General features: G+C 40.9%; 1 protein-coding gene across 1 annotated transcript in view; it reads right to left on the reverse strand.

Annotated features, from left to right (window-relative positions):
* Window positions 1-13135, reverse strand: part of PACS2 (phosphofurin acidic cluster sorting protein 2) — a 657507-nt gene that overhangs the window by 56518 nt on the left and 587854 nt on the right. The window contains exon 19 of the mRNA XM_053711716.1: window positions 8323-8355. Within this exon, the coding sequence (XP_053567691.1) occupies window positions 8323-8355 (33 nt within the window). The remainder of the gene's footprint in view (window positions 1-8322; window positions 8356-13135) is intronic.

Genomic DNA, 13135 nt, shown 5'->3' on the forward strand with positions numbered 1-13135 from the left:
CTGGAATAGGAAAAACTGCAGGAGTAAACTCAGAAGATTTAAAAACAGAATTCAAACAATTACTAGTTTTGTTATCAAGAGGACTAGACTCCACAATACCCAAAGTAAACAATACTTCCTTTAATAAAGAACAAATATATTCAATCTTAAAAAGAAAAGATTTGTCAATTTCAGTCTCTGATGCAGGATCCTCTGAGCCAGAGAGATCCTCATCATCAGCACTTCAGTATGTTGTTGGTCAATACAAATTTCATTAGATTTATGAGAAGTTTGGAAAGACCTTTTACGTTTATTTGAAGGCGGAATAGCAGTCATAGCCTTCTCTATGGCTGCAGCAATATAACTTTTCATATCTGCAGGAATATCATGTACATTAGACTGTGAAGGAATAACAGTAGATGTATTTGTACTTCTAGAAACATTAACAGCATGTAATAATCTGTCATAACAAGTGTCACATATTTGAGCTGAAGAAATAAGATTAGCTAATTTCAACAAACCCACTTAGCTTTGGTGGAATTGTATTCATGCAGCTTAGTTCATACAGTAACATTAGAGACAGGATCAGTTTGAGACATCTTTCAAAATGTAACAAAAAATAAAAAATAAAATTTAAAGAAAATATCAAATTTCCTCTAAATAGCAGTTTCAGGAATGGGAAAAATGCTTATGATAAAATTCTTATACAAAAGTAAAATCAAAAGCAAACATCATAGCCCTCTATAAACAAATGAGAGCAGCGAGCAAAAGAGGGAATGACTTCATATAACAAATTTTGGCGCCAAGAATGACGCAAACAAAGATGGCGCCAAAGCTAACACAATGAAATGACGTAACTAGTGTCATAACAGGCGCGACTTTCCGCCAAAATTTTTTTGTGTCAACAAACACGCAAGAAATTACATCATGACAGGCACAACAACCTAAATTCTCCCATAAACATAATCTGCATGTTGAAACTGTTAGACTGCAAAGGGAAATATACACAGAACTGACTTATGGCAAATATATGCAATATATAATACAAACTTTATACAAAATATAACATAGCTGAGAGTGTCTTAAAAAAAGTAAATTTATGCTTACCTGATAAATTAATTTCTTCTATGGTACGACGAGTCCACGGATTCATCCTTTACTTGTGGAATATTATCCTCCTGCTAACAGGAAGTGGCAAGGAGCACCACAGCAGAGCTGTCTATATAGCTCCTCCCTTAGCTCCACCCCCCAGTCATTCGACCGAAGGTACAGGAAGAAAAAGGAGAAACTAAAAGGTACAGAGGTGACTGAAGTTTAATAAAAAAATATAATCTGTCTTAAAATGACAGGGCGGGCCGTGGACTCGTCGTACCATAGAAGAAATTAATTTATCAGGTAAGCATAAATTTACTTTTCTTCTATAAGGTACGACGAGTCCACGGATACATCCTTTACTTGTGGGATACAATACCAAAGCTACAGGACACGGATGAACGGGAGGGACAATACAGATGGTTAAACAGAAGGCACCACTGCTTGAAGAACTTTTCTCCCAAAAATAGCCTCCGAAGAAGCAAAAGTATCAAATTTGTAAAATTTGGAAAAGGTATGAAGCGAAGACCAAGTCGCAGCCTTACAAATTTGTTCAACAGAAGCATAATTTTTAAAAGCCCATGTGGAAGCCACCGATCTAGTAGAGTGAGCTGTAATCCTTTCAGGAGACTGCTGTCCAGCAGTCTCATATGCCAAATGGATGATGCTTTTCAGCCAAAAAGAAAGAGGTAGCCGTAGCTTTTTGACCTCTACGTTTTCCAGAATAGACAGCAAACAAAGAAGATGTTCGACGGAAATCCTTGGTTGCTTGCAAGTAAAACTTCAAAGCATGAACCACGTCCAAGTTGTGCAACAGACGCTCCTACTTAGAGGAAGGATTAGGACACAGTGAAGGAAAAACAATTTCCTGATTGATATTCCTATTAGTAACAACCTTAGGAAGGAATTGATAAAGCAGATATCTGTCCCTTTAAGGAACTAGCTGATAGCCCCTTCTCCAATCCTTCTTGGAGAAAGGACAAAATCCTAGGAATCCTGATCTTACTCCATGAGCAGCCTTTGGATTCGCACCAATAAAGATATTTACGCCATATCTTATGATACATTTTCCTAGTGACAGGCTTTCAAGCCTGGATCAAGGTATCTATGACCGACTCAGAGAAATCCCGCTTGGATAAAATCAAGCGTTCAATCTCCAAGCAGTCAGCCGCAGAGAAACTAGATTTGGATGCTGGAACAGACCTTGAATCAGAAGGTCCTGTCTCAGTGGCAGAGTCCATGGTGGAAGAGATGACATGTCCACCAGGTCTGCATACCAAGTCCTGCGTGGCCACGCAGGTGCTATCAAAATCACAGAAGCTCTCTCCTGTTTGATTCTGGCAATCAAACGAGGAAGGAGAGGAAATGGTGGAAACACATAAGCCAGGTTGAACGACCAGGGTACTGCTAGAGCATCTATCAGTACTGCCTGAGGATCCCTTGACCTGGACCCGTAACAAGGAAGTTTGGCGTTCTGACGAGACGCCATCAGATCCAATTCTGGTGTGCCCCATTGCTGAATCAATTGTGCAAACACCTCCGGATGGAGTTCCCACTCCCCCGGATGAAAAGTCTGACGACTTAGAAAATCCGCTTCCCAGTTCTCCACTCCTGGGATATAGATTGCTGATAGATGGCAAGAGTGAGTCTCTGCGCATCAAATTATTTTGGTAACCTCTATCATCGCTAGAGAACTCTTTGTTCCCCCCTGATGACTGATATATGCTAGTGTCGTGATATTGTCCGACTGGAATCTTATGAATCTGGCCGAAGCCAGCTGAGGCCACGCCTGAAGCGCGTTGAATATCACTCTCAGTTCTAGAATATTTATCGGGAGGAGAGCCTCCTCCTGAGTCCACAAACCCTGTGCTTTCAGGGAATTCCAGACTGCACCCGAGCCCAATAGGCTGGCGTCTGTTGTCACTATGACCCATGCTGGCCTGCGGAAACACATTCCCTGGGACAGATGATCCCGTGACAACCACCATAGAAGAGAGTCTCTGGTCTCTTGATCCAGATTTATCTGAGGAGATAAATCTGCATAATCCCCATTCCACTGTTTGAGCATGCATAGTTGCAGTGGTCTGATCTGCAAGCGAGCAAACGGAACTATGTCCATTGCCGCTACCATTAGTCCGATTACCTCCATACACTGAGCCACTGATGGCCGAGGAATGTAATGAAGAGCTCGGCAGGTGGTTAAAATCTTTGATTTCCTGACCTACGTCAGAAAAATTTTCATGTCCACCGAATCTATCAGAGTTCCCAGGAATGGAACTCTTGTGAGAGGGATAAGTGAACTCTTTTTTACGTTCACCTTCCACCCTGAGGAACTGGTGATGATCTTTGTGGATAGGAATGTGTAGATACGCATCCTTTAAGTCCACGGTGGTCATATATTGACGCTCCTGGATCATTGATAAAATAGTCCGAATGGTCTCCATCTTGAAGGATGGGACTCTGAGGAATTTGTTTAGAATCTTGGGATCTAAAATTGGTCTGAAGGTTCCCTCTTTTTTGGGAACCACAAACAGATTGGAGTAGAACCCCTGCCCCTGTTCTGTTTTTGGAACTGGGCAGATCACTCCCATGGTATATAGGTCTTCTACACAGCGTAAAAACGCCTCTCTTTTTGTCTGGTTTACAGACAATTGAGAAAGATGGAATCTCCCCCTTGGAGGAGAATCTTTTAAATCTATAAGATACCCCTGGGTTACGATTTCTAAAGTCCAGGAGTCCTGAACGTCTCTTGCCCAAGCCTGAGCAAAGAGAGAAAGTCTGCCCCCTACTAGATCCGGTCCTGGATCGGGGGCTACCCCTTCATGCTGTCTTTGATGACACATCAGCAGACCAGGACTTAAGCCATAACGCTCTACGCGCTAAAATGGCAAAACCTGAATTCTTTGCCGCTAATTTAGCCAGTTGAAAAGCGGCATCTGTAATGAAAGAATTAGCTAGCTTGAGAGCCCTAATTATATCCAGAATATCATCTAATGGGGTCTCAACCTGAAGAGCCTCCTCCAGAGCCTCGAACCAAAAAGCAGCTGCAGTAGTTACGGGAACAATGCACACTATAGGTTGGAGAAGAAAACCCTGATGAACAAATATTTTCTTTAGGAGACCCTCTCATTTTTTATCTATAGGATCTTTGAAAGCACAACTGTCCTCAATAGGTATAGTTGTACGCTTAGCCAGGGTAGAAATAGCTCCCTCCAGCTTAGGGACCCATCTGCCTCGAGTCCCGCATGTTGTCTGATATGGGAAACATTTTCTTAAAAGTAGGAGAGGGAGCGAACGGAATACCTGGTCTATCCCACTCCTTAGTAACAATGTCCGAAATCCTCTTAGGGACCGGAAAAACATCAGTGTAAGCAGGAACCTCTAGAAATCTGTCCATTTTACACAATTTCTCTGGAACTACAATAGGGTCACAATCATCCAGAGTCGCTAAATCCTCCCTGAGCAATAAGCTGAGGTGTTCTAGTTTAAATTTAAAAGCCGTCATATATGAGTCTGTCTGAGGGAACATCTTTCCTGAATCAGAAATCTCTCCCTCAGACAGCAAATCTCTCACCCCCAACTCAGAACATTGTGAGGGTACATCGAATATGGCTAATAAAGCGTCTGAGGGCTCAGCATTTGTTCTCATACCAGACCTACTGCGCTTCCCCTGCAACCCAGGCAGCTTAGATAAAACCTCTGTGAGGGTAGTATTCAAAACTGCGGCCATATCTTGCAGGGTGAAAGAATTAGACGCACTAGAAGTACTTGGCGTCACTTGTGCGGGCGTTAATGGTTGTGACACTTGGTGAGAATTAGATGGCATAATCTGATTCCCTTCTGACTGAGAATCATCCTGCGACATACTTTTAGTAGCTAAAATATGTTCTTTGCAATTTATTGACCTTTCAGTGCATGAGGGACACATTCTAAGTTGGGGTTCCACAATGGCTTCTAAACATATTGAACAATGACTTTCCTCAATGTCAGACATGTTAAACTGGCTAGTAATGACTACAAACACAAAAACACTTTATTTAGTGAAAAAAAACAACAATCTTAAAAAACGGTACTGCGCCTTTAAGAGAAAAAAAGCATACACGTTCTGCAAAACTGCTTTAAAATGCACCAAATTTTTCAAATTTTTGATAGCATACTCAATATGTGTAGTTAAGTTTGCCCCACAAGAAAATTTAACATTTAACCCTTTATTGTGCAAACCGGATTGAATTAAGGCCTAAATCCGGAAAAAACACCCCCAGCATCTTGCCACAGCCCTGCTGTGGCGCCTACCTGCCCTCAGGGATTGTAAATATGGTGTTAAAGCTTCGATTTGGCCCAAAACATACACAAGGGCCCTCAGGAGTTGGAGCTTGCTGAGTGAAAACAACTGCGCATCGGAGGCGCGAAAATAGGCCCCACCCATCTCACTTGATGTCTCTACAGCCTCAAAGAACCGCACCAGAGCGGTTTTAAACTAGCCATGTGGGTTCTGAGACCCAAAAAAAAAAAGCCAAGTGTACCCTCAATAAAGTTTGCCCAAAAAACGTTATTGCCCACAAACATTCAAAACTCAGTGTCAACCATTTTTTAAATTAGCACCTTATGCAAGCTTAGTAATGCCTTTCTATAGCACTTAGGATTACTGCTTACCCTTACCCTCATGGGGATACTGTCAGCCTTTCTGAAATACACAGTCTCTCCAGAAAAAATGACTGAACATACCTCACTGCTATATAGCATGAAAACGTTCCTCACACTGAAGTTTCCTGTACTCCTCAGCCTCTGTGGGAACAGCACTGGATCTTAGTTACAAATGCTAAGATCATCTTCCTCCAGGCAGAAGTCTTCATCCATCTGCTGCCTGAGAGTAAATAGTACACACCGGTACCATTTAAAACAAAAAACTCTTGCTTGAAGAAATTAAAAACTAATATTTTATCAACTCTTTCACTTTACCCTTCCTAGTACTTAGAGTAGGCAAAGAGAATGACTGGGGGTGGAGCTAAGGGAGGAGCTATATAGACAGCTCTGCTGTGGTGCTCTTTGCCACTTCCTGTTAGCAGAAGGATAATATCCCACAAGTAAAGGATGAATCCGTGGACTCGTCGTACCTTATAGAAGAAATGATATATACTTACCAGAAGACACCCATCCACATATAGCAGACAGCCAAACCAGTACTGAAATATATCAGTAGAGGTAATGGTAGAGGAGTATAATGTTGATCTGTAAAGGGAGGCAGCAGATGAATCCCTGCGACCGATTTACAGAGAGCCCTAGAATAGATTTCCCATAGGCGAAAACATGGCATCATCGGGCAATACCCCCTTCACATCCCTCAGACAAACACTGTACTTTGAGAGGTATTGGGCTTCAAAATGCTTAGAAGTGCCTTTCACAGAAGAAATCAAGCACATCTTGCTTCACCACCTCTAAAGGAGGCAAAGTTGGTAAAACTGAGGTATGGGTGAGGTGGGAGGTGTATTTATAGGCATTTTGAGGTTTGGGAAACTTTGCCCCCTTCCTGGTAGGAATGTATATCCCATACGTCACTAGCTCATGGACTCTTGGCACTTACATGAAAGAAATATACACACATATATATATATATATATATATACATAAATATATACATACATACATATATATATATATATATATATATACATACATACATACCATTAAATGTACTATTATCTTTCCAAAGGTCTACTGAACACCAAGTTAAAACCATTCACCTGATATCCACTATTCCGTTTAATGTTCTTAATTTTTTATATTTTTTGTTTCTTTTAGTGTGACAGAGGGTATTAAAAGTAAGTAGATAAGTTATAAGTTGTTTGGCAATATAGCACAATCCTTTTCAATACAAAATTGTGGCTTTTTATTGAAAACAAATGAATGAAAAGGAGGAAAAGGCAGTCCAAGCAAGTCATTTCCAAATTCAGATTGGTTTCTAGCATAAATATGACACACAAAAGTGAATACTATGAGCTACAAATATATGAATTAATGTAAAAATTAGACTAGTGATTTTAGTATTGTTATTGGACAACATCAAAAAAGCAGATGTGGCTTTCTCCACCAGTTTCGATTCCCTGCAAACTTTGCACCATTTTACTCTGCAGTTGGAGAAGTCACTTCTATTGATTCTATTGTTTACTTAAGATTTCTGGGGGGAAATAAAAATGTGCAAGCTATGGTCACTTTTCCCAAATTCTAAAACCAAAATGTTCTGCTAGCTTAAGTACTGTAGGTAAAGACGTTACATTATTGTTCTTCTCAAATACCATATATGGTTGGAAAGTTAATTTTGGGTAATATGGAATTGATAGAGATATTTGTTATTTTTAAAAAATTGTATGAATTAAACTCAAATAACGTGCAGAAGATAAAAATCAGATTAACTAGTAATCAGTGCAACATGCTGGTACTTTATAAATGTAACCAATGCAGGAGTGGAAAGCAGCGGGAAATGTTAGCAAGGTTAGACTGTTAATATAACTTGGAATAATTATGCGGGGTACAATGTTCTTCCACTGAACACAAAATTGGTCTGTTATGGCAAACAAAACAAGTTAAAAGCATTCAGAAACAATATTTTTTTCAATCCGAGCCCTAAGCCCCAAAATAAATAAATATATATATATATATATATATATATAACTAGTTTAACTCTGCAAATTATGGCTTTGTAAGGAATTCAGAATTTATCTTAAAGTCTAGAATTTAATTGAGAGATGGATGACCTTTCAAGAATCTTAGGTATACAAGTGAATTGATTATATTGTTTTCTAATTTTGACATTAAAAAACAAAAACTTAATTATAAAGTGTTAAAAATATTTGTAAAATTCAAAGAATAATTCACAATCAAGGTATAAAAAGGGAAAACATTTTTTTCCTAAGAGGTCTTCTTAAATTGATTCCAGTTGGTAAAATGTATTTGATAGAACTTAAAAAAACATTTCATTTTTAAAACTGAAATGGATGTTTCAAAAATATATTTCTGGTATTACAGGTTGCAACTTTACGTTCCTTTATGTTTTTGATTTAATTTTTAGATCTTAAAACCACAGGAGATATTACTTGAAAATGCGTGTTTGATGAATTAATTGGCAGAGTAATCTTGAGCCAGTACAACCAATACTTCCCTTTAGCGTCCATAATTTGCATTTTTGTTAAACAAGGTATAAAAGGGTCAGCCAAAATAGAGGAGAGGCAGGTTACTCAGAGAAGGACATGATACCTTAAGGTAAAATCAAAATGAAAGCTCTTTTTCCTTTTGAGAAAGCAACCACAAAAGAAAAAGTGGGAGAAAATGGTTATGTCAGAGATCTGCTGGGAAAAAAACGTATCTAGTTAGCACTTTAATTTCTTGCTAAATTAGTTAAAACTGAATGGTTCCATGAGGAAAATGGATACTTATTAAACAGTATTAAGGTCAATATAAACAGAAGACCATGTTATTAGACAGCTGCTACTAAGGTTTCATGTTGCAAAAAGGGAATTTGTATGTATATGAGCCACTGGTGAAATCTGTACAATGATCACATTTTTATAATTTAGTTAGATTTATTTATTTTGAAGAAACATAGTTCAGATTTCTTATTGCAAACCCACATGCTATCTTGGAACATGGGGCTTTTTTTTAATAAGGTATGGTGGGTATTTTCACTCTGACTTGCTAACAAAACGTGTTACTATGTCACATTTTCATACTTATTCAAAAAGGAAATTTATGCTTACCTGATAAATGTATTTCTTTTACGATATGACGAGTCCATGGATTTCATCCTTACTTGTGAGATATATCGCCTCCTGGTCAGCAGGAGGAGGCAAAGAGCTCCACAGCAGAGCTGCATATATAGTTCCTTCCCTCCCTCTCCAGTCATTCGACCAAAGTTAGGAAGAGAAAGGAAAAGCCAAGGAGCAGAGGTGACTGAAGTTTACTAAAAAATAAAAACCTGTCTCTAGAAAACGGCAGGGTGGGCCGTGGACTCATATCGTAAAAAAAATAAATTTATCAGGTAAGCATAAATTTTCTTTTCTTTTACAAGATATGACGAGTCCACGGATTTCATCCTTACTTGTGGGATACAATACCAAAGCAATAGGACACGGATGAAAGGGAGGGACAAGACAGGAACCTAAACGGAAGACACCACTGCTTGAAGAACCTTTCGCCCAAAAACAGCCTCGGACGAGGCAAAAGCATCAAATTTGGAAAATTTGGAAAAAGTGTGAAGAGACGACCAAGTTGCAGCCTTGCAAATCTGTTCAACAGAAGCATCATTGTTAAATTCCCATGAGGAAGCCACAGCTCTAGTAGAATGAGCCGTAATACGTTCTGGAGGCTGCTGTCCAGCAGTCTCATATGCAACATGGATGATACCCTTCAGCCAAAAAGAAAGAGAGGTAGCCATAGCTTTCTGACCCCTACGATTCCCAGCAAAAACAACAAATAATGAAGATGTTTGACGAAAATCCTTAGTCGCCTGCAAGTAGAAGGAAGGAACAACAATTTCCTGATTAATATTCTTGTTAGAAACAACCTTAGGAAGAAAAACCAGTTTGGTACGTAACACCACCTTATCAGCATGGAAAATAAGATAAGGAGAATCACATTGTAAAGCCCAAAGCTCAGAAACTCTGCGAGCAGAAGAAATAGCAACCAAAAATAAAACTTTCCAAGATAATAATTTAATATCTATGGAATGCATGGGTTCATCAAACGGAACCCCTTGAAGAACTTTAAGAACTAAATTCAAACTCCAAGGAGTAGCAATTGGTCTAAACACAGGCCGGATTCTAGTCAGGGCCTGACAAAAAGATTGAACATCCGGAACATCTGCTAGACGCTTGTGTAATAAAATAGACAAATCAGAAATCTGTCCCTTAAAGGAACTAGCTGACAACCCTTTCTCCAATCCTTCTTGGAGAAAAGATAAAATCCTGGGAATACTAACCCTACTCCATGAGTAGCCCTTGGATTCACACCAATAAAGATATTTATGCCATATCTTATGGTAAATCTTTCTAGTAACAGGCTTGCGTGCCTGAATCAAGGTATCAATGACCGCATCAGAGAACCCCCGCTTAGATAAAATCAAGCGTTCAATCTCCAAGCAGTCAGCTACAGAGAAATTAGAGTCGGATAATGGAAGGGTCCCTGAATGAGAAGGTCCTGCCTCAATGGAAACTTCCACGGCGGCAGGGAGGACATATCCACCAGATCGGCATACCAAGTCCTGCGAGGCAACGCAGGAGCGATTAGAATCACTGAAGCCCTCTCCCCTTTGATCCGTGCAATCACCCGGGGAAGGAGAGCAAACGGTGGAAACACATAAGCTAGGTTGAACGACCAAGGCACTGCCAAGGTATCTATCAGTTCGGCCTGAGGATCCCTGGACTTGGATCCGTATCTCGGGAGTTTGGCATTCTGACGAGACGCCATAAGATCCAATTCCGGTCTGCCCCACCTGAGAATCAGGGTGGCAAAGACCTCCGGATGGAGTTCCCATTCCCCCAGATGAAACTTCTGTCTGCTCAAAAAATCTACCTCCCAGTTGTCCACCCCTGGGATGTAGATTGCTGACAGATAAAAAGAGTGAGCCCCTGCCCACCGAATTATCTTGGATACTTCTGTCATCGCTAAGAAACACCTTGTTCCTCCCTGATGATTGATGTAAGCCACAGTCGTGATGTTGTCCGACTGAAATCGGATGAATTTGGCCGAAGCCAACTGAGGCCAAGCCTCAAGCGAATTGAATATTGCTCTCAACTCCAGAATATTGATTGGAAGTAGAGACTCGGACCGAGTCCACATACCCTGAGCCTTAAGGGAATTCCAAACTGCTCCCCATCCTAGCAGGCTGGCGTCCGTTGTCACTATCACCCATGAAGTTCTGCGAAAGCACATCCCTTGGGACAGATGATCCTGCAACAACCACCAGAGAAGAGAGTCTCTTGTCTTCTGATCCAGATCTATCTGAGGAGACAAATTTGCATAATCTCCATTCCACTGTCTGAGCATGCTCAGCTGCAGAGGTCTGAGATGAAAACGAGCAAACGGAATGATGTCCATTGCCGCCACCATCAATCCAATTACCACCATGCACTGAGCCACTGATGGTTGAGGGTTGGACTGAAGGGCTCGGCATGTATTCAGAATTTTCAACTTTCTGACTTCCGTCAAGAAGATTTTCATGGATATAGAATCTATTAGAGTTCCCAGGAAAGGAACCCTTGTCTGTGGAATTAGTGAACTCTTTTCTAGATTCACCCGTGAGTCCTTAGAAAGGACAGAACTATGTCAGTTGATAAGACGATGCCTGGATCAGAATATCGTCCAGATAAGGCGCCACTGCAATGCCCCGCGGTCTTAGAACCACCAGCAGAGACCCTAGAACCTTTGTGAAGATCCTGGGTGCCGTGGCCATCCCGAAAGGTAGAGCCACAAACTGAAAATGTTTGTCCAGGAAGGCAAACCTTAGAAACTGGTGATGATCTTTGTGGATAGGAATATGAAGATATGCATCCTTTAAGTCCACGGTAGTCATATATTGACCCTCCTGGATCAATAGAAGAATTGTCCGAATAGTCTCCATCTTGAAAGATGGAACTCTGAGGAACTTGTTTAGACTCTTGAGATCTAAAATGGGTCGGAACGTTCCCTCTTTTTTGGGAACCACAAAAAGGTTTGAGTAAAATCCCTGTCCCTGTTTTGGAACCGGACAAATTACGCCTATAGTGGAGAGGTCTTTTAGACAATGTAAGAACGCCTCTCTTTTTATCTGGTCTACAGACAATCGTGAAAGAAGAAATCTTTCCCTTGGGAAGGAATTTTTGAACTCCAACTGATACCCTTGAGACACTATTTCTAGTGTCCAGGGATCCTGAACATCTCTTATCCAAGCCTGGACAAAGAGAGAAAGTCTACCCCCAACTAGATCCGATCCCGGATCGGGGGCCGCCCCTTCATGCTGTCTTGGGAGCAGCAGCGGGCTTCTTGGGTTGTTTACCCTTGTTGCAATTCTGGTTGGGTCTCCAGACGGACTCGGCTTGTGCAAAATTCCCTTCCTGCTTAGTGGAAGCGGCAGAGGGGACACCCTTAAAGTTTCAAAAGGAACTAAAATTACTCTGTCTACCCCTCTGTTTAGCCGTCCTATCCTGAGGTAGGAGATGACCCTTACCTCCCATAATGTCAGAAATGATCTATTTCAAGTCAGGCCCGAATAGAGTCTTTCCTTTGAAAGAAATAGCCAACAGTTTGGATTTAGAGGACACATCCGCAGACCAAGATTTTAACCATAAGGCTCTGCGTGCCAGAATAGCAAATCCTGCATTCTTAGCCACCAATTTGGCTATCTGAAAGGCGGCATCTGTAACAAAAGAATTAGCCAACTTAAGGGCCTTAATTCTATCCATTATTTCCTCTACAGAAGTCTCAGACTTAAGAGACTCTTCTAAGGCGTCAAACCAAAAGGCAGCCGCAGTTGTAACTGGCACATTGCAGGACGTTGGTTGTAAAAGGAAACCTTGGTGAACAAATAGCTTTTTTTTAGAAGACCTTCCAACTTTTTATCCATAGGGTCTTTGAAAGCACAACTGTCCTCAATAGGGATAGTCGTACGCTTAGCCAGGGTAGAAATAGCTCCCTCCACCTTAGGGACCGATTGCCAAGAATCTCGAACAGTGTCAGGTATAGGGTACATTTTCTTAAACATAGGGGAAGGAGAGAACGGGATACCCGGTCTTTCTCATTCCCTAGAAATAATTTCCCAAATTCTCTTAGGAACTGGAAAAACGTCAGAATAAGATGGAACCTCTAAATACTTGTCCATCTTACACAATTTTTCTGGAGGGACCACAATAGAGTCACAGTCGTCCAGAGTCAATAAAACCTCCCGTAGTAACAGGCGGAGGTGTTCCAGCTTAAATCTGAAAGACATAACTCCCGAATCTGTCTGAGGTAAAGCACTCCCTGAGTCAGACAGTTCCCCCTCAGACAGGACCTCCCTATCCCCCAAATCAGAACCCTGGGAGGGTACATCAGGGAT

Source organism: Bombina bombina, chromosome 1 (assembly GCF_027579735.1).
Source record: "Bombina bombina isolate aBomBom1 chromosome 1, aBomBom1.pri, whole genome shotgun sequence".
In the NCBI taxonomy this organism is placed as follows: Eukaryota; Metazoa; Chordata; class Amphibia; order Anura; family Bombinatoridae; genus Bombina; species Bombina bombina.